This window comes from Cebus imitator, unplaced genomic scaffold, assembly GCF_001604975.1.
Source record: "Cebus imitator isolate Cc_AM_T3 unplaced genomic scaffold, Cebus_imitator-1.0 Scaffold228, whole genome shotgun sequence".
In the NCBI taxonomy this organism is placed as follows: domain Eukaryota; kingdom Metazoa; phylum Chordata; class Mammalia; order Primates; family Cebidae; genus Cebus; species Cebus imitator.
In genome coordinates this window covers 542,856-564,310 of record NW_016107543.1, presented here as the reverse complement: position 1 = coordinate 564,310, position 21,455 = coordinate 542,856, and the positions used below count along the sequence as shown (strand labels likewise).

Here is a 21,455-nt window from a genome sequence, read left to right as displayed (position 1 = left end):
ACATTTAATTCTCTGTTCTGTATTTGGTAATCTCAACTGTTACCTCAAAATATTTGCATCTTATTTCAGTGATATGGGCTTGATGTATAAGATATTATGATGTATAAGATATTAAACTCAATTTGTGCTAACTGCAACACTTGGAATGCACTGAATTTAATTTCACAAATAATACCTAAGCATCTACTAATTGGGGAGAAAGACCTGAATACAAATCACTGTGGTGAGGGCTAAAACAAAGCTTAATTCCAGTTGCGAATCTGGGAAGGTGTCACTAGGGAGACGGTTGACCAGAATGTGGACGATTTCACAGGCTGAGATCAGGAGGGTAGTCTAGGTAGAAGAAACAACGATTCCAGTTTTGGCGCTGGCCAAGCAGGACTGTGTGGCTGGGGCTCAGTGGGTATGGGAGTAAGAAAGAGAAAAGGCCAGAAGTTCAGAGGAGGCCTGATAATGGTGTTGACTCTTTCCTGATGCTCTTTCTTCATAAACTTTGTATTTTTCTTCTCCATTTTTTTAAAAAATTTCTTTAGACTTCTTACCTTCACTGTTACCCCTTCCTGTGGGTCTGAACAACTGTACAGGGGGAAAAATAATTCCACAGAATGCTTGTTTCCATTTGACTCAAAATTTAAAAAACTCAGTTATATGCTTTATTATAAAGCAATCTGGTTTCTAGGTCTATAATAACACCCTGGGGCAGTGTGGGCAGCATTGGAATGTGCACAGAAATTCCCAAAGAAGGCTCTTCATCTCTCTTTCCATTTGCGCTTCTGAAATCTCTCTAGAGAACACAGCCAGATTCCGTTGCCACTGCAGCTGCTACAAGGCCCCAGTTATAGCACTTCAATGGTCTCAGGCGCCTTGCTGGATCCCAGCCTTGAGACCTCAGACAAAATTTGATAAAAGCTGTCCTTTTATGGAATCTTGAATCATGGAGCTGGGCCTATGCTGGCCTGTAAAATAACTATGAGAGTGGTGGTGGTGGTGAGAGGGGGCTCAGAAAGGCCTCCTATTTTCTACATATTGCTTTAGCATTTCTTTGTGGTAGTTCCCTGCAGTTTAATCTATTGCAAATGAGATCCTAAAACAATCAGCCCCCATATGCTCAACACGGATGTTCAGAAATCCCACCAGATACCAACCTTGAAACCATATTTTCCAGCACTAACATTTCTGTGGTCTGGCTGAAAACCTTGAGTACTCTGGTGTTCCCTCATGGGGAGAAGAGTGCTAGCCATGTAGCAAATGCTAATTATTCCATGATTAATGTGATGGAGTGAGTTTAATGTGATGACCCATACATTGTTTTGATTACGAAAAACATTTTTTTTGACTTGGTATTTGTTACATACATTTTTCTCCCTATTAGGAAACCCATCTAAATTATACCCTGGAAGGGAGGTCTCACTAACATGGCTTTCCCCATAGAGACAGTGAGGGCTTATGTGGGCCCCATCCCAAAAGGGAGGATTAGCAGAACTGTCAATGTTAAATATCCTCCACAAAGCACATTTACTTGTTATAATGAAACAAATGTTAGAGGCCCACGTATTTGACTCTTGATGGGTATGCAGTGTTAGCACAATCCAATGTTACTGTAGGCCATCCTTCCACCCAGCACCTGGCCTCGCAGTAAAAATGGGCCTGAGCAGAAGGTGCACTCCACATTCCATCTGCTCAGGATTTTCAATTTCACCTGCTCCATACACATAGCTGGAAACATACAACTGGACTGTCTCGGGTCTGGTTCGAGAGGGCGGGGACCTAACCACCTCCAGTTCTTCAAGGAGATAACACTTCCTGTTTAAACACCATCACATTAATAATAGCCAGCATTTACTGAGTACTCACTGTATGCCATTGTATGTCAGGGCTCTGTGCTAAGAACTTTACACATGTCAGTTCTAGACTCCTTACCACATTCCTCTAAGACAACTACTATTGTTTTCCCCATTTTACAGGTAGTACAATCAGGCAGGGAGAGGGCAAGTAACTTGCTCAAGGTCTCACAGCTAGCAGGTGGCAGAGCAGATCCGTCCTGACTTAGAGCCAGTATCTGTACGTATGATACCATGCTGTCTCATGTGCCGCTGGTTGGTAGGTGGTCTTGTGAGAGGGTAGCAGAAAGGAGAGGGTTAGGCCCCCTCACATTCCCTTCTCAGTTTCTCCAGGACTGATGGTGTGGCACATGTAAAATTCAAACAGTAAGTTCAGAAGCAACAGCTGAGTGGAGTGGACAGGAAGCTGAGTGATAGCGACTGGTTGCTGAAATATTCATATCATAATTAAATGTCAATATATCCCACCTCCAACTCTGTCTCTAAGAACTGTGATGGATAGAGGCTTATGGGAAAGAACCTGTTGGCTGGGTACAGTGCTGTCCTTTGGAAACTAAGAGGGCACTTAGCTGCTGTTTCCTTAACCTGAAGAAAGAGACCCTGGGTTTCCTACTGTGTGGCTTTCCTCACTTCCAATGGACAGCTGGTTGTGGATACAGGGTAAGTGTACCCTCAGACCAGTCTTCATGCCCTTGGGGCCACTCCAACATACAAGCCGGTGGGAATTTTGGAAAAATGCCCTGCTACTCTGGGCAGTGCTGCAATGGCCAAGGGGAAAAGTTTAGGAGGCAAGAGAAAGATGGTCATTAGGAAGCCAATCATACCTTCGCTGCCCACTCCTGGGATAAGGTGACAGTCCCAAACTCATCTAATTTTTTGAGGCCTCTTTCTCTTTATTCTCCTTTGCTCTGTGTCTCTGAGCATCAGCCCCCTCCTCCCTGGCTCTTTTGAAAACAAAACATGGTACATAAAAAGGCCCTTTCTTTCCACCCCAGAAGGTTCACTGAGGTATTCCCAGAGCACTCTTCCACAGTTGTAACCCAAAATGGACTGTCACCCAGATATTTCCCCAAGCCTGGGCAGGAGTGAGCAGAATATGAGCTCACGAGGAAAATTCTGGCCAAGTTGGGGAGTGCATCTCTTTTTAGGGAGTGTTGTGAATTAGATCCATTTCTGCACCCTGCTGTTGCAATGGAGCTGACTGTGAAAGGGAAGATTCTCAGAGGAGCTGTGTTTTAATGTAGCAATTTGATTCAATTTTCCACTCTATAAAATTACCCATCACTGCTCGTTGCTTTCTAACAGACACCTTCACTCTTAATTTAACAATCCTATCGAATTCTGCCAGGGAAATTGGAAAAATTTATCACCTGTGAAATTTTATTTTCCTTTGGTTGTATCTGTTTTTGTAAAACTTCATTAACGACGATGACTTGCTGAGGAAATTATCATTTTTTTTAACGTCAGACACAAGAAATGGCTCGACCTCAGCCAAGATATCATTTGCATAATAAAACACAACAAAAAGGCTGGAGAAGTCGGAACTGGCAGAGGCTAGAAGTGCTAGGAGAAGAAGCAGGCTCTCCTTGGTGGGTGGGTAAAGTCCCCAGCAGGGCGGGGACATGTGGCCAAAGTCCTGCCCCTTGACTCAGGAAGCAATGATGTAGCTTCTTCCCCAGGAAGAGATAAATGCAGTTGGACGCTCTTCTTAGGAAGCCTTGAAATGCAAGTTGCTTACTGTTGATGCTTTTAGCAACCAGCCCTATCTTCAGGGGCTTGAGTGTTAGATTCACCTTAGTTCCTAGGTTCATCTGGGATTGAGGCTTAAATTGCTATAAATTTAAGCTTAACGTGAATTTCTCAGCAGAGCACTGAACTCCTGGCAAATTTCCATAGGAACCATCTTTCTGGAAGGACTTGAAGATTAGCGTTCCTGTGGTCTAACTACCTCACAATTAAAAGCTCAGGCTTTGGTTCTCCTCTGTCTGACCCCCACTGAGCTCTGCACTGTTCACCAGCTGCTGTTATCCCCACTAGAAGTGGCTATGCAGAAGCAGTGATGACTATATAGTTTTTAAGATGATAGTTTTCATGCCTTTGGAAAAAAGGAAATACAGAGAGTAGACATGTTGTAATGATGAGCAGATAAAACATGTTAGGCTTCTTTTTAAGAGTAGTGATAATCCTGTCCACAGCTGTGATGCTGATCATGTGGACATGAAGCATGGAAAAAAAGAAAAAGAGTTGTGATTTGATTCACGGTATATCTGAACTAGGTAATAGCGTGTTGTTCTCTATCAAGGTTTATTATCAAGGTTTGCTCTATGAAGGTATTACTAAAAACGTTTGTCAGCATTTACAACATGTTTCAGATTTTTGAAATCCTTCAAAATTTTGAAGCAATTTTCCATTATTTTCACAACTACACACCAAAAAGTTGAAACTTGAGAATTTTGATGACTCATCCCAAAACTCACAGTAAACCAATAAAAACCAATGTAAATGTTCTTGACTGTTTAACCTGGTGGACACATGTAATAAGTTACTTCACATGGCATGGATAGAAGACACTCCCTAATCAAATTCTTCTTGCTCCCAGAGCAAGGCAGAGCTTCATTATCATTTTCCCTACAATCTCATAAAGCTTCCTACATTATCTCCTTCAGAGGATGAAGGCTAGATTTGGCTTCCTTTGGAATTTTCAAAGTTATTTTTTTTTTTATTGCAAAGTTATTATTCTTTAATCAGGTCACGAATTTCTGAAACTAGCGGAAGATAAACGGAGCACAAAATTTCTCACCTGGCAAGACTTCATAAATATCTTCTTCTTCTTTCTCCTCTGTAGGCTCCTTTATCCCCATACTACCAGGCAAGATAGTGGGTCTGCACTGGGAACCAGAATTTGGGGAGTCAAAACCATCAATATCATCATATGTCTCTTCTTCTTTTTGTTCTTCTTCTTCTTCATCCTCCTCCTCTTCACATGGAATGGTTAAGGAGCTCAGATCTGCCAGGGCAAAGATGAGAATGAATCAAGAAACAGAGAAAAATAAAATAATAAGGTGGGAGGAAAGAGGGAGAAGGAGGAAGCGGGATGAGAGTAAAACATGTCAAAAGAAAATGAAACACCAGGTTAAATGCTGTTATTTCTAATGTGAGCTTTGGTGGCAGGAAATCTACAGAAAAGGCCAGACTAGCACTGCATCAGGTTTAAACCATCAGCATAAATCCTTCCTTGCAATAAAACTTGATCAGGGTGAAGCACCCCTGAAAAGTATGGGTGTATAAATGAGAACACGAGGTGAAGGGAAGAAAATAGGCCAGAAGAGGAAAAGCCAGTGTGCTGCACACAACTCATCAAGTAGAAAACTGGAAGGGTGAGTGAAGGCTTGCAGTCCTGCAGGGTGCATAGGCCATGGGAACTCTGTAGAATACTGGAGCTGTCAGAAGCTCATCTCCCCAGTGATTTCACTGCAGAATTTCAGACAAGTTTGTTTGCAGAGAAAAAAATGGACAACAGTGAAAGAGAATAAGAAACGGGGTATGGAAAAATATAACAGTAATACAAGACCAAATGGAATAGCTGAACGATGCAATTACCATGTCCTTTTGCAACTGCAGCGTCTAGCTGCCCTTTAAGTGGGTCACTGTATAGAGGGTGTTGAGCCATTACAGCACTGCGGAGCACCAGGGCAGGGGAGGGAGATTGGTTTTTTATTTTAATGGGGAACTGGGAATGTTCATTCTCTGATGTATACTACAGAGTACTCTCTGAAATCCTGCTGAGGGCCCTCTGCAGGATGGGTGAGTGCAGTCACCGTACTCTGGGGAAGGAAAGGATGGAGAGACATCCAACGTTCATTTCAAAATGCAATAAAACTGTTTGGCTTGATTAGGCTTTTAATAAAGATTTTGCAACAATTTTCATCTGAATTTTGGTGCCACCACATATGAGGAAAGGATCAAAAACACATTTGTGGCTTAAACCATATGTTATTATTTTGTTTGTTTTAAAATAAAATGGAATGAATAATTTCGTCAATGTGGGATTCTGAAAGTACCACAGGGTACAGCTCAATAAAGCTGCTTTGAGTTTTATTGAGGTTTACACACTTAGGGGTATATTACACGCATAAATCCAAGGCACCTAGATGAGAGTATACCCTGTAGTCTTGCCATCAATGTTCATGTTTGCCTAGTTCCAGTCTATTATACATGACGCTGTTGGTAGGTGCAATAGTTTGTTTTTGTGATAGCAAAGGCATAACTGAGAAAAACAGACAATTCTTGTAATTAAAGCTCTGGTGCTTCCTTCTTTTTATCCACAATAAAATCTCATAGCAGAATAAAAAACAGATGAAAAGGCTTGGCATTTTTAGGTTGACATGTTTCTTTCTAGGTCTTGGGCCATGTATAAAGTTGGTGCTTCTGCCTTTCTGCAGAGGTAGGGTCCTGCCATGATGGTAAGTGAGGATTATCTAATACCAAGTGACACACCCAAGGTTGGCTTCTTCTACGTGCCAGGCCACTCGCAGATAAGCCTTCCTGGGCCACTGTTTCTGCTTTGTCTATAGGCTGGCCGGCAGAGGGTACTCTAAGAGCAGTCATTTACCATCTTCAGGCAGGTCCCTTCCCATCCTAAAGCAAGGAACATCTTATTGTGGCTTGGGAAATAGCAATTTGTTTTTAATGTACAATGTCCCTGAAGACCATCGAGATTAGTTTAGATTTCTACTTCCTCCTAAGACTAAAATAAGAAGATTTTGAACCTCAATTGCAACTAGATGACTTTAAGTTAGATATTATAAATTTCCTTTCCAGAATATAAGGGGTTAGGAGACACTGAATTGGGCTGAGCTGATTTTTAGAATCTTCTTTTTTAGTGGTTTTGAATATTACAGACTTGCCTGTAGGTAGGTGGATGAGCTATGATACCAGAGTCTTCTCCAGGTTGATGTCATCTTTACCTTCTCATTTATACATAGTACTATTTGTTGTTATAATATGAAGAATGTGGTAGGAAAGGCAGACTTGAGAAAGGATAGAAAAAATACATACTGAAGCCTGTAGATTACATTTATGCAACAAAACTTCAACTGCAAATCAACTCAAGTATTATTTCTATAACAGTGACACTTACCTTTTAACAAGAAACTTATTTGATCCACCCAGTCTCTGGCTTCTGCTGGACTAGTAGCTGTAAACTAGAGAAAAATCAGTGAATTAATTTATCACTGTCACTAAAATTTCCATGAATCTTGACAGGGATGTCCAAGTGGGAGGAACCTCTGAGTTTCAGAGTCAAGTTTAAAGTTCAGGATTCTCTGTCTGCATAACATATAGAAAAAAGACCAAATAATTCACTCAAACTGATTTTTCATTCAGCAGTTTTGCATACCCAGAGATGACAGCTCTTTGAGTCCAGACGTTCATGTCCATGTGCATTCTTTCATTTAATTACCTATTCCTTCATCAGGCGTTTATTTGAGAAAAGTTTACAAGAAAAAAAGCAAACCAACCCACACAGATGAAATGGGAACACTACAAAGGAGGCACATTTGGTATCAACTGGATATTGAGGAGGTAGGGAACACCTATTGTTGCCTAGAGTAGGTTAGGTCAGGGTGGCTTGCTGTAATAATATCATTTTGGCTGGATTTTAAAGAAGGGTCTGTGGAAACCGGTGGATAGAGTTGGACATTTCAGGTAGGGAGACCCGTGTGCAAAAGAACAGGAATAAAATGACTTATGGGGAATTCCGGCTGGCAGATCAACTTGAATGGAGAAAAATAACAGGTGAAGTTGGAGACCTGAGGGGCAGAGAAGACTTTGTAAAATGGCTCTGAGTACCTGGAGTTCAGAGTTAAAATATAGGCAACAGGAAGCCACTATCAGCTCTAGCAAAGGGAGTGGGGGATTCTTTCAATAGCTGTGAGTAGGAAGGATTGAAATAGAAAAATCTGGAGACGGGAGACCAACTGGTCCTCTGGGTGAACTTAACTATTGTGATGGCTGTGGGAATAAATAAGAAGGGGAAGAGCCAAAGGATGTCGTAGAAGAAGAATCCACAGACAATGGTAATGATTTGAATTTAACAGGCCAAAGAAAAGAAGTAAATAAACTACATTCTGATTTACAAAATAGGCCAGTCAAGCATTAGCCCTTAGTAATTTTTTTATTTTAAATAAATCAACTTGTAATAATTGGTCCTGAAAAATATTTTAATTATCTGGCCATTGGAGTAAGGTAAAGATATATGCTATACAAAGAAACTGGATTCCTGCATAATACTTTTTAATAGACATTGTCATTCTTGATTTCTTAAAAACACATTTCTATAAAAACATTTCTAGAAATATTCGTTTAGACTTGTTACATAAACTTTTATCTAGATATGTTGCTATCAGGATGTAATAATAAAAATAACTAGGAATATATTCAGTACATACATCTATATTACATATATTCATAAAGGACTGTATAGAAAAGTTTTAGTACAAATGTTAAACGATTTTTGGAAATTGCATAATGAAGACCTAGATCCTTTAACAAAACAAGAGTTAAGATACCGTAGAAATAAAAAGAAGAATGCTGAGAAAAGTATGAAGACTAAAAGGATTACTTAAGTGGTTAATTTACTCTTAACATGGTTTTTCTCTTTTTCATAAGCTGAAGTTTTTCTAAATTGCTTTAATAAAATCGTGATAAGGTAAAAATTACCCAAAAGCAGGAAACAATATACACACACACGCAAACATACATTGGTAAAAATCATTATATTTCCACAGTCAGAAATTTTTAAATTTTGTTGGTTGTTCAGGATGAAGATGGCAAAAATAAAATAAAACAAATTAATTTTATAATGAGGTAAAGATTCAAACTGAGCATAGCGAGGAATAAGTCTTTCTTGCCTCAACCAGGTCCTCTAGTCCTTCAGTTATTATTGTTACTAACTATTGTTACCAATATCTTAGAAATCCTTCAGAGATATGCAAGGCATCTACACACAGGAAGACTATTTTGGATAGCAAGATAAACATGGTAAAATAATTTTTTTTTTTTACTCTACAGTTAGATCTTCTGTTTTCTGGGTTTCGTGGGAGGAAGTGAAGAAAATCAGTTGAAAAATAAAGAGAATGGGATTTTAAATCATAAAATCAGAGACTATAAGTAAGGAATTGGCTTGTGTGCTGCAATTGACAAGCAGCTCACCTACGAAGTGAAATCGAGAAGGGGAGGAATGAAGGATGGAAGCCAAGCAAAGTCTGTATCTAGGAAGAGAGTGACAACAGAGGGAGGGTATGGCATGACAAATGTGAGGTAATGTCAAGAAAGAGCGTCTTAGTTGGTACGAAATGAGCAGGTAACAAAGAAAGGCTGGAACCCAGCATAGTAACCATGGCTCACATGCAATACAGAAGGAAACTGCAACACCAATGAGGATCACCATCTCCTTGGTGCATCCTACCTCATAGTTGCGCCTATCCTGGGAGGTCAGTTCAAAGCAGGATTCTTTCTTGGAATCTCTTCGCAGGTGGGGGGCCATCCGTACACTGTAGCCCTTAATGAGGAAGGTCCCTTTGGGCTGCTTGCCTGAAAGATAGAAAAGCTCCCTGTATCCCTAGAGAGATGCAACTGGCAAGGGAAGGCATCTTCTCTGGTATGTAAAATAAAAGCACAGAAAGAGCTGTTACATCCCTGAGGAACCACAATAGTCAAGGAAAGGTAGAGAAGCTTAGGAAGAGGCTACTGTGACAGTGAGGCAGATATCACTGCCAAGCTAGGGAAATGCAACGTGAAAGGTTATTTTGCCAAAAGAGTACAACAGAGACAGAGAATTTATTAGAATGTTAAGAGATCTATAATAACAGAAAGAAGGAATTATTACAGCAGGGAGAGTGTGGCTGTAAATGTGAGGCTCTCGAAGGCTATTATAGAGCTGAAACATTATTATCAGGGCCAGCAGAGCTCACATTTGAGGGGAGGGACAGCAGCACAGGGGAGCATTATAAGATCCCAAAATCGCCTCCCATGCCATATGTAGCATTTGGGCTAAACTGCTCTCCCCCTCCCCTGCTGGTCAGGTGGGAATTTATGCTAGAGGGAGAATAATTACAACTCAGTATTTTATCCTTCTAAGAGGTCAACCTGGGAAGTAGCAGAGTAATGCTGAGTATTATTAGATGACGAGGAAGGATATAAAAGGAAAAGGACCCTAAGTGAAGGGGAGACTATTCTGCTTGTCACTACTTTAAAAAAATGTTAGAAACACAAAAAGAGGAGGGCTCGCAAGAATTTTGTGTCCTTATTGCGTGGTTCAGGCAGAACACAGAGAATAGGAACCACAGTGTCTGGGATGCTTTGAGCCCTATATCGTGTGAAATGAATTGCTTAATAAATGCTTTTTGATGATGATAATGATAAGGATGGCAGTGGGATGACAACATTAAAAAAGAAAGAAAAAGAAAAAAGACTCTGTCCTCACCCAGTTGAGCTAAAAGAAATACATAAACACTCTTCTTACTAAAGAAAATGTCATGGGCACAATAAGAAATAACTGGCGAGAAGGGAGCCATGGAACAGTGCTTTTTGACACCAGAATCTTTTTTGTTGAAGTATCTCTCCTTGTTCTAACTGGCCACTAAAATGTTTTGTTGTTTCTTTGGTCACTAGATTTTATTTCACCCTGATGGCAAAATGGTCAATAAAAGCCCCTGAGTCTCTTGCTCTTGCTCTCCCCACTCCTCTCTCACCGTGAGTATGGAAGATTCTGAATGAACAGACGTGACACACCTTGTTTTATATCTAGGTATGCCAAGAACTTATTTAAATGCAAAAGAAATGATGAACATTTTTATAGTAACAAATGTATATTAGTTTGGAGTTTTAAAATAAGAAAAGAACAGCTGGCTGTGTTGTATGCCTATAATGTAGAGGAGAAATTGTGGTTGCTGGGTTTGAGAATGGGCTGGGTATTGGAAGGAGACAGGGGACTTGTAGCTCAGTTTACAAACTATGCTGTTATCCTTTCCAAGCAGGGCTTTAGACTTTGCCCCTAGATGGGAAAGGTTCTGAGGAATCTAGGATGGTGAACAGTAGGTGAAGTTCTGTGATAACCACTGCAGGAAGGGAGGCAGGATGAAGCAATTGCTACCAAGTCCAAGGGCAAATCTTTTTTTTTTTTTTTTGAGACAGAGTCTTGCTCTGTCAACAGGCGCTAGGCTGGAGTGCAGTGGCGCGATTTGGCTTACTGCAATCTCCGCCAAGGGCAAATCTTAAGAATTTCAAGTCACTTAGCAAAACTGCAGTTCTTTCCACTACCTTAGTGCCACAGGTGCAGGAAGTACAAAGGCAACTGGATGGGTGTCTGATTATTCTCTACATTGGATATCCAGGTACTGGGAGAGGACTAAATTTGAGGAAGGAGTAAGGAAGGAGAAACAGAGAATGATTACAAGGAAGAAGACGGGTCTACTCAAACTGTATTGCTGGCCTCTGTATGAAGGTGCACAGCACAAGGAAATTTGCCCTAACAAGAACTGATGTTTTTTAAACTTTGTTTCTCTCTTGCTTCTTAGAATTACTCCTGGGGCAGTCCAACTCTGTATAAGAGTATCCCCTATTTAAAAGTTTGCATTCATCTATAATAATTTTTAGCTTGTATTTATTTGTAATTGTCTCTCATTGTGCTTATGTCCTCTATTTCTATTCATAAATCAATCAATTGCATTAAACATGCATAGAAGGTCTTCCAGGGTTGACTTGACTGAGTCAGTGGTGGATCATTAAAAAACTGTCTCTGGCCTGAATCAACACTTCATTGTTGCTGTCATCTGGCTGAAGCGCATGTCTTGGGTACAGCAACCATTTAGGTCTCCATATTCCATGGCTATAGGAATGTCCACTGCACTACTTACTTCCTAGTAGTCGTTAGGATAAAGTTTGGAGTATGCCCTTGGGGGTTCTATTTATGGGCCATTGTTTAAGCTCTTTAAGTCTTTCTCAGAATTAATTTTTTTTTCAATATTTTAGCGATGGCATTGATGCCCATAAAGAGTTTCAAGTTCTTTTTTTTAAAAATAAAAACATTCAACATTTATAATGTTCTGTTGTTAATCATAATAAAAGATAACCTTTTGATATGCTGACCACACTCTTAGTGTTTAAAGGTGAAATAATTTCTAAATTGGCTTCTCTGTTTTTGGTGATGGGCAAGGTATTATGTGCCCATGCCTATTTCTTTCCTAAGCATGTCCCTTTATGGATATTAGTTAAGGACTGCTATCTTGAGATCTAAGTGCTTGAGAATTTACGAAGTGTTTGCATCCAGGAGTGAGATGCTGCTGTGCAAATGGAGAACACTTACTCTTCTCATTAGCATAGTAGTAGAAGAGACCTCTGCTGACAACACACCATCGCTTCTGCCACTCCGATCCAAAGAAACTATGATCTAAACAGAACAGCAGTAGGGGACATAAATTCAGATAACTACCATCATTGAAAAGTCTGTAAAATCCAACAACATACAGTCCAGTGTGTTACTGTTTTATTTCCCAGGTTAATGGACTGTAAAACCCTCCTTTTTACTCCCACAGGTTATCCCATATTGACTCAGGGTCCAGGGGACTAGCTCAGTTAAAGGTCCAAGTTCTAAACAGAGTTGCCTGCTCTGTGTTCCCACAGCTGTCTTTTTATCTAGCCTCCTTTATATCTTTCGGGTTCTAATCTCATCCTGCACATTTTCAAATTCTCCATTATATCTTAATGTGTTGCCTTTGACAAAGCAAAATGATTCTCCAGGCCATGGCCATGAAAGAGTCTTTTTTTTTTTTCTTTTGGTGTTGAGCCAATTTGCCTGTTGCGTGTTAAACCTAAGATACCAACTCTAGTGGTACCTATTCTAATTGAATGAATTAGAGGTCAAGAGTTGGGTTTGAAGGCAGGAGTAGTGGCTCATGTATGTAATCCCAGGACTTTGGGAGGCTGAGATGGGAGGTATGCTTAAAACCAGGAGTTTGAGATCAGCCTAAGCAACAAAGTGAGACCATGTCTCTACAAAAAAATAATAAAATAGCCATGCACAGTTATGTGAACCGTTGTTCCAGCGATTTGAGAGGCTAAAGTGGGAGCATCACTTGAGCCCAGGAGTTGGAGGCTGCAGTGAGCTAGGATGGCGCTACTGTACTTCAGCCTTGGCAATAGAGGGAGATCCTGTCTTTTTTTTTTTTTTTTTCTTTTTAAAGGTGGTGGCTCATGCCTGTAATCCCAGCATTTTGGGAGGCTCAGGTGGGCAGATCACTTGAGGCCAGGAGTTTAAGACTAGCCTGGCCAACATGGTAAAATCCTGTCTCTGCTAAAAATGCAAAAAATTAACTGGGTGTGGTGGCACACACCTGTAGTCCTAGCTACTCAGGAGGTTGAGACAGCAGAATCACTTTAACCAGGAGCTGGAGGTTGCAGTGAGCCACAATTACATCCAGAGCAAGACTGTCTCAAAAAAAAAAAAAAAAAAAAAAAGGAGTTGGGCTTGTCTGAAATTTGAAAGTAGGCTGCTTCACATATGACATAAAAACTATACAGTGGGAGCACACTGAGAGATGAGGACAAGAACACCATTCATTGGTTTAACAAGTTTTGTTAAGCACCTGTCACATAAAAGGCACTGGAGTTAGAGAGGTGAGCAGGGCATAACTATTCCTATCTTGAAGAAGCTTACAGTCTGCCCAAGGCTGGGACATCTCTCTTTAGCCTACACACAAACACCAGACTCTTCTTTCCTTGCTTTGCTTTTGCCTTGTATCTGCCTAGCACAGTACTGGACACAGAGAAGGCACCCAACGTGTTAGGCTTCTTTTTCCTCACTTCCCTTTCCTTCCTGGAATGTCCTGCAATCTGTGGGTCTGACCAATACCTTTGCTTTTCTTCTCCAAGTATCCTTGCTTGATTATGTTATCAAGCTCTTGAGCTCCTCTGATGATGTCTTCCATTCCTAAAAAGACCAATGGCAAAATGCTTTGTTGAAACCTGGCAAAATTTTCATTTAGGCTACTTTAGATAATTCACATTAATAACAGAGTACAAAAGGGCAACTGCTTAAACACAGCACAAGATAAGACAATTTCTATATGATTGGAGAGAAAAGCAAATTTTCTTTCTTTTTTCTGAGACAGAATCTTGCTCTGTCACCCAGGCTGGAGTGCAGTGTGGTGTGATCTCAGCTCACTGCAACTTCTATCTCCCAGGTTCAAGTGATTCTCCTGCCTCAGCCTTCCAGGTAGCTGGGACTACAGGCGCCACCACCACACCCAGCTAATATTTTTTGTATTTTTGGTAGAGATGAGGTTTCACTGTACTAGCCAGGATGGTCTCAAACTTCTGACCTTAAGTGATCTGTCCACCTTGGCCTCCCAAAGTGCTGGATTACAGACGTGAGCCACTGCCTGGCCAATTTTCTTTCTTTTCCATTATATCTAATGCTAAAATTGCTTAAAAATATCTAAATATACATTAATTTGTAGTAAGGTGAGAAAGCCTAAATATGTACTGACTGGCAGGAAAAGGACCCCAGAAAATTAAGAATTTTCTTATGTATATAAGTTCCAAATTGGATAAACCTCATTGAGATAATCAAAAGTCAAATGAATAGCTACCAGCACAGACAAATATTTTTAATAAGTAATAGACTTCACATCAAACATAGTTATCTAAGAGGGAGCAATAAACACACGTTCAATTTGTTTTCTTTTAACAGACAGCCACCTCTGTGAACATAAATTTTAAGTTTGCACAAGAAGTGCTATGCAAGCTGAACTTAGCAATAACTGCCAAATCCTGATTTCTTAAAAGTAATGGGAAAGAGACTGTGTGCAGTGGCTCTTGCCTGTAATCCAAGCACTTTGCGAGGCAGAGGCGAGTGGATCACAAGGTCAGGAGTTTGAGAGAAACCTGGCCAACACGGTGAAACCCGTCTCTACTAAAGGTACAAAAAATTAGCCGGCTGTGGTGGTGTGTGCCTGTAGTCTCAGCTACCTGGGAGGCTGAGGCAGGAGAATCACTTGATCTTGGGGGTAGAGATTGCAGTGAGCCGAGACTGTGCCATTGTGCTCCAGCCTGGGTGACAGGGCGAGACTCTATCTCAAAAAAAAAAAAAAAAAAAAAAAAAAAAAAAAAAAAAAAGTATGGGAAAGAATCTAAGAACTGTAGAAGGCTTCAAAAAAAATACCCTGAAACTGACATCAGCCTTTCATTGTATGCTGCTAACGTTCTTGGCTTTCAATTAGCCTTGTTAGGTACAAATTTATTGAGAAGTCAAGATCCATCTTCCTCCACTGGGGTTTATACTTACTTCACATAAGGGAGAGACGAAGGATAGAGACAAAGAAGGAATTTACTTCTCAAAAAATAAAATGAAAGAAGAATGAAAAAAAAAAAAACCAACCTCTTTTAAGAACACACTCTACATTTCTTAATTAGGCAAAATGAAGGTAATTGGGCTAGCAGTATTTTAACATTTATTCTTTTTAGTCCCAGAACCCAAATCTCTTTTGGATTGCCTTAAATAATTTATGAAGCAAACCAAATACAAAACAAAGTTAGGAATACAGTAACTACATATGAATCAACTGGGCACCTATACAATATCTTGAGAGTTATGGTTGAAATAACTTTTTTTTCAAACAATTGTTTTTTGAACATTTCCTTCAGTAACATTTATTCAAAGGTGACTGTGAGCTGGCACTACTTTGCTCAGTATTTTTCCTACTTTTTGTTTAAAAATAACATCTCACGACAATTTAAAATGCAATCAAAATTACATTTTGTTTTAAAGCTCCTTCAAGCTTAGTTTTAAAAAGATAGATCAGAAGAACCTCTTTTTTGTTTTTAAGTGTGTCTATGTGCCTGATTCTTTATCCAGTTGGTCCTATTGTGAACTTCCTTGTTCATGGACTATTTTCATTTGTGTGTTTCACAGTTAGCAAACTATGTGGTTGCCATAAATCCTTTTAATCCATTTTAGGGTGCATGCACGAGATGAATAGCAGCAAAGGAAAGTTCATTTTTCTAGGATTCTTTCATTTTTCCTATCCCTCTGGAAACACTCCAAGAAAACAGTAGCAGGTTCTACTTAGGGAGAGGCATTGAGTTGGGTAAGGACCAGTTATGGAAGAGAAGGCTCTCTGAAGTGCTGTCAAAAAATTGCTCCTGGGGAGGCCAGGTGTGGTGGCACACACCTGTAATCCCAGCTACTCAGAAGGCTGAGGTAGGGGGATCCCTTGAGCCCAGGAGTTCAAGGCTGCCATGAGCTGTGATTGAACTACGGCAGTCCAGCCTGGGTGACAGAGCTAGACTTTCTTTAAAAAAAAAAAAATTGCTCCTGGAGGCCTAAAAATTAAATTAAAGACATAGGGGGATGAGGAAACAGGATCCCATAAGCTTGGAGTTTCCATCTCTTCTTCCTATAGGTTTTTTTCCTTTTGTTTTAAAGGTCTTGTTAAACTTAGAGACACAGCTCCTTGTTAAAGATGCCAAGAGTCTGAATCATAAAAGACATGTTAAACGTTCTATTAGAATTCAAACCTCCTTTTTTTAATGCAAATTTAAATGGCATTTTATGGAACATCTATAATTATGAAAATGGGAAGACATTGCCTCGTGTGCAGGGAGAGTCTGTGAGTATGAATATTACATTAATGTGCCCACACCAGCTCACTGATCCTGCTGGCAGGAGCATAAAAAATGCTTGAGTGAAACTTTTATTTAGATGTTAAGACTCCAGGCCCCAGCGGGGTGACAGAGACAGCCCCTGTGAGTTGCCATCAGAGAGAGAGCTTGAATTGAATTACCCAGGGGGGAGGAAGTAGTGATGAGCACTGCTTCGCTTATTTAATTTCATTTACTTTCAGTACATTATCAGCATGAGACTTTTCTCTCCCCACTAACCGAAACCCAAGAATGCCACCACCAAGAAAACAAAGACATAATGCAGCAGAGATGTAACTCCAAGTTACTAATTCTAGGAGACTAGAGACAGCACCACCACCACCTTCTCTACCCAAGAGTCAGACTCAGTTTGCTAAAATTGGGGTACTGAAGGAATTGCTGAATTTTCTCTCTTGGTCATTCACTAAAAAGATTCTGAAAAGTAATATAGCTAGAAACAGTTTTTTATATGCTGTGTTTTTGTGTGTAGTCAGTAAGATGTGCCTGCCTGCCTGCCTGCCTTCTTTCTCTCCTTCTCTTTCTTTTCTTTTCTTTTCTTTCCTTCCTTCCTTCCTTCCTTCCTTCCTTCCTTCTTTCTCTCTCTCTCTTTCTTTCTTTCTTTCTTTCTTTCTTTCTTTCTTTCTTTCTTTCTTTCTTTTTCTTTCTTTCTTTCTTTCTTTTTCTCTCTCTCTCTGTTTCTTTTTTTTCTTTCTTTCTTTTCTTTCTTTCTCTCCTTCCTTCCTTCCTTCTCTCTCTCTCTCTCTCTCTCTCTCTTTCTAACAGAGTCTCACTCTTGTCACCCAGGCTAGAGTGCAATGGTGCAATCTTGGCTCACTGCAACCTCTGCCTCTTGGGTTCCAGCGATTCTCCTGCCCCAGCCTCCCAAGTAACTGGGATTACAGGCGCCCACCACCACACTTGGATAATTTTTGTATTTTCAGTAGAGATGGGGTTTCACCATGTTGATCAGGCTGGTCTCGAACTCCTGACCTCAGGTCATCCACCTGCCTTGGCCTCCTAAAGTACTGGGATTACAGGCGTGAGCCATAGCACCTGGCCTATGTTGCTTTCTTATTCATTAGAATCTGTATTGAGGAACTCTCTTGCCTGGTTTCTCTTATGGGCAGTGGGAAAAAATGGGATTATAGGCAAAGTTTAGAATGTATATGGAAAAAAAAATTAGGAAATTATTGTCTTATATGTACAAGGTACTGTATGGTGAGTCCAATAATAGAGCTGTTCTCAATGTAGTTGACTCTGAGCTCAATCTCATTAGCTCCATGATCTGACAAATCCAAGCAAACAAGATGGGAATCCACAGTGGCATGCAAGCTACATCCTCTTTTGGTGTCAGCACAGAGTCCTACTGATCAAGAACTGATGATCCTGAGGATGCACAATGTTAGCCATGCCATGGGGGGATGAGGCAGGAATCTTGTATGCCTGGCTCCACACCTACTAGTAAATAAACAGATCTGCAGAGAGCTACTTAATGTATAGTAGAAAGTATGTAAAAGTATGTTTTAGAGAATGGGTATAAAAACAGGAAGAAGTTGCAAACAATTGTATAGGTTGCTATTTTAAGGCAAAAAATTTATATTTAAGTATACAGTTAAAAAAAGAAGCTTTTTGTTCATTACCTGAGAAAAGATACAACCACCATCATGAAAAAATAAAAATGATTTCGATTTATTGAGAATAAATGGCCCTCTTGGGTAAGTCTAAAGGTGTATTACATTATATCAGCACAAAACAGAATTACATTAGTGTCATAATCTCTCTGTACCACTACACTTAACTAAATCTCTTAGAACAGCCCGTATAAAGAAAAGATTCACTTAGCTGAAGGATATGGGGCCATAAAGATAAGATCAACAGAGAAGTGTGTTACCCAGAAGTGATGGCCACCCAACTTTCATGGCAGATGAAGATAAAAGAAATTCTCAGATATCTTTCTCTCTTCATCTAGATTCCTTTAAACCCTTGTATCCCACCCACATCCAACTCTGCAATAAAAAACGACAGGATAGGATTCCATCTCTCAATGCTAAACATGACTCTTCACTCAGCTATGCACAGCAACAACAATGGGGACCCTTTGGAGTGTGATACATTTCCATAAAGCAGTCAATAAAAAAGACACGGGAGCTTATGTGAGTCACGGCCTATTTAACCAGCTGTGTTCTAGCCCACTGAGAAAAGAGAATTGGAGAAATCAGTTGGCAACACCAGAGCACAAGGCTAATAGCACAGGAGGCCACACAATTTCCACTGCAAAAAGGCTGTAGACCCTGCAGAACAAACCAGGTGCCCACTAACTTTCATTATAGGCAGCTGGCTTGATCTCTTGCTAAATCATCCAGAAAGGAAAATAAATAATTTTTTAAAAAACATCTTTTGTTCAAATCTTTTCCCTGTTAAGTCATGGACTTCTCCCATCCTCCCTCTTCCTTTTAATTCAAGTTCTTTTCAACTGTTTAAAAAGGGACCAAACCAATTTGAGCCTAGAGACTAATAGCTACCGGGGTGAATTTCAGACAGGGTGAAGTTTAGCAGCTTCCTTCATTAAAGTACACATGCAAAAAACCTGCGGATTGGGTGTATGAGATTGGAGAAAATTTAATATTTGAGGGCTGGGAATGGTCAAATTCTACCTGCAATTCCAGTGCACTCACAGATGGCTGATGTGTGTGCATCTGCAGACATGTACACAAACACACGCTTTAAAATGCCTCAAATGTACCGAGGTGAGGAGGGTATAGTAGGTAAGTTGTGAGGGATTAATTTTCTCTTGTCTGGTGACTGTGGATTTCAAATCTGTTCATGAAACTCTCTTTTGTGCATCTGATTTCTGTGGCCTTCTTTAATAAGTTCATTACTTCAAGCCTGTAATCCCAGCACTGTGGGAGGCCGAGGCGGGTGGATCACGAGGTCAAGAGATCGAGACCATCCTGGTCAACATGGTGAAACCCCGTCTCTACTAAAAATACAAAAAATTAGCTGGGCATGGTGGCGCGTGCCTGTAATCCCAGCGACTCGGGAGGCTGGGGCAGGAGAATTGCCTGAACCCAGGAGGCGGAGGTTGCGGTGAGCCGAGATCGCGCCATTGCACTCCAGCCTGGGTAACAAGAGTGAAACTCCGTCTCAAAAAAAAAAAAAAAAAAAAAAAAAGGTTCATTACTGCTTTTCCTTAGCTTTTTGCTTTTCTGGTTTACTTTTTTTTTGCCTTTTTCTCAATTTTCAGGAACCAGTCAATAAATGATAGTTTGTAGTATCTGGCAGGAAGTGTTCATTTTCTGGTGCTAACAGGGAAGTTGGTTTCTATGACTATTCCTTAATTAGTCCCTTGAACAGGTGTATATAGTTATTTAACTTCTGTGGTTCCATTTGATATCCACCTGAGTTTACACTTATACCGAACACTTTTCTTTCATTCTGTTTCACTTATTAAGGAATTTAGCCCAACATTTAAAGGGTGAAAAATTCTAAACCATTACTAATAGATTTAGCATCTAAAAGTTTCAAAGATATAGAAAGCACTCAAACAGATGGCTTTAAACTAACTGAATGGAACGGTTCATGGAGAAATAAATTGGACAACAGATGAAAGGAAGGGAGTGAACACAACGTACTTAATCAAGTTCTTCAACAAGCTGTGATGTAAAAAGCTAGGAAACAAAATGAGAAGAACTGGAGCTAGACTAAAGGACCCCAGAAAATGGTAGAAATGACGTGTTTGTAGTTAGCAAACCAACACAGAAGACAACTTTCATGAGACCTCAATAGACTCATGTTGTCCTTCCAATTTTTGAAGGTCTTTTAAAAAGACCAGTGAATTCAGCTTATAGTGAACTTAGGTTACAGAAATCTGTGGAGAAAATCCTGTTATACTGAAGATAAAAAAACTTCTGAGGTCCTAGGTCAGTTGTACTAAGAAAAAAAGCAGATAATAAACAAAATAATTAAAATGAATATGCTTTAACAAAAATGGCCCCAAAAAAACCTAACCAGTTTTTAATTCATCAGGATTGTATCAAGCATTTTTACATCTAAGTCCCACAACATCCCTATGAGGCATGTTTTATTATCACCCTCACTATACAGACTAGGAAACTGAGGTGTAGTGAAATGACATGACTTGCTGAAGGTTGCTCAGTTGGAAAAGCCCGGTGCTCTTTCCAATACTCTGAGCTTCAGACATGCATAGAAGTGGTTGAGGAAAGATTGGGTCTTCCCACTTCACTCCCCCACAAAAAGAGACCCTGTGTTTTGGAAGAAGAAACAGGCATGATGTGTGATTATTCTAACTCTTGGTGTCAAAAAACTATTTTAATATCTATATTTCTTATTTACCTTTTTATGAGCAAACTGAGCAGGTTTTATTTTAGGATCCAGGGTACATGTGTAGGTTTGTTACAAACGTATATTGTGTGATGCTGAGGTTTGGAGTATGAATGTATCTGTCACCCAGGTAGTGAGCACAGTACCCAATAATAGTTTTTCAACCCTTGCTCCCCCCCTCCCTCCTCCTGTATTTACCCAGTGTCTATTGTTGCCATATTTATGTCCATATGTACCCCATGTGTAGCTCCCACTTATAAGAGAGAACATTACATATTTCGTTTTCTGTTTCTGCTTTAGTTCAAAAACATGGAATGCTTCACAAATTTGCATGTCATTCTTGTACAGGGGCTATGCTAATCTCTGTGTTATTCCAATTTTAGTATATTCACTGCCAAAGTGAGCACTCTTATTTACTTTTTATTTTTTTGAGACAGACTCTCTGTCACCCAGGCTGTAGTGCAGTGGTGTGATCTCGGCTCACTGCAATCTCCACTTCCTGAGTGCAAGCGATTCTCCTGCCTCAGCCTCCAAGTAGCTAGGACTACAGGCACAAGCCACCACACCCAGCTA

At 40.1% G+C, this 21,455-nt stretch overlaps 1 protein-coding gene and 1 pseudogene across 4 annotated transcripts in view; both read right to left on the bottom strand.

The window, feature by feature from the left end:
• The window catches only part of LOC108281470 (src kinase-associated phosphoprotein 1), a 73,188-nt gene that overhangs the window by 48,089 nt on the left and 3,644 nt on the right, over positions 1 to 21,455 (bottom strand). For all 4 annotated transcript variants that reach the window (XM_017497017.2, XM_037727340.1, XM_017497015.2 and 1 more), the window contains exons 2-6: positions 13,753 to 13,830; positions 12,208 to 12,291; positions 9,310 to 9,434; positions 6,982 to 7,045; positions 4,642 to 4,848 (exon numbers count right to left, since the gene is read on the bottom strand). In XM_017497017.2, coding sequence (XP_017352506.2) covers positions 4,642 to 4,848; positions 6,982 to 7,045; positions 9,310 to 9,434; positions 12,208 to 12,291; positions 13,753 to 13,830 — 558 coding nt within the window. The remainder of the gene's footprint in view (positions 1 to 4,641; positions 4,849 to 6,981; positions 7,046 to 9,309; positions 9,435 to 12,207; positions 12,292 to 13,752; positions 13,831 to 21,455) is intronic.
• LOC119466786 lies at positions 21,186 to 21,285 on the bottom strand (annotated as a pseudogene).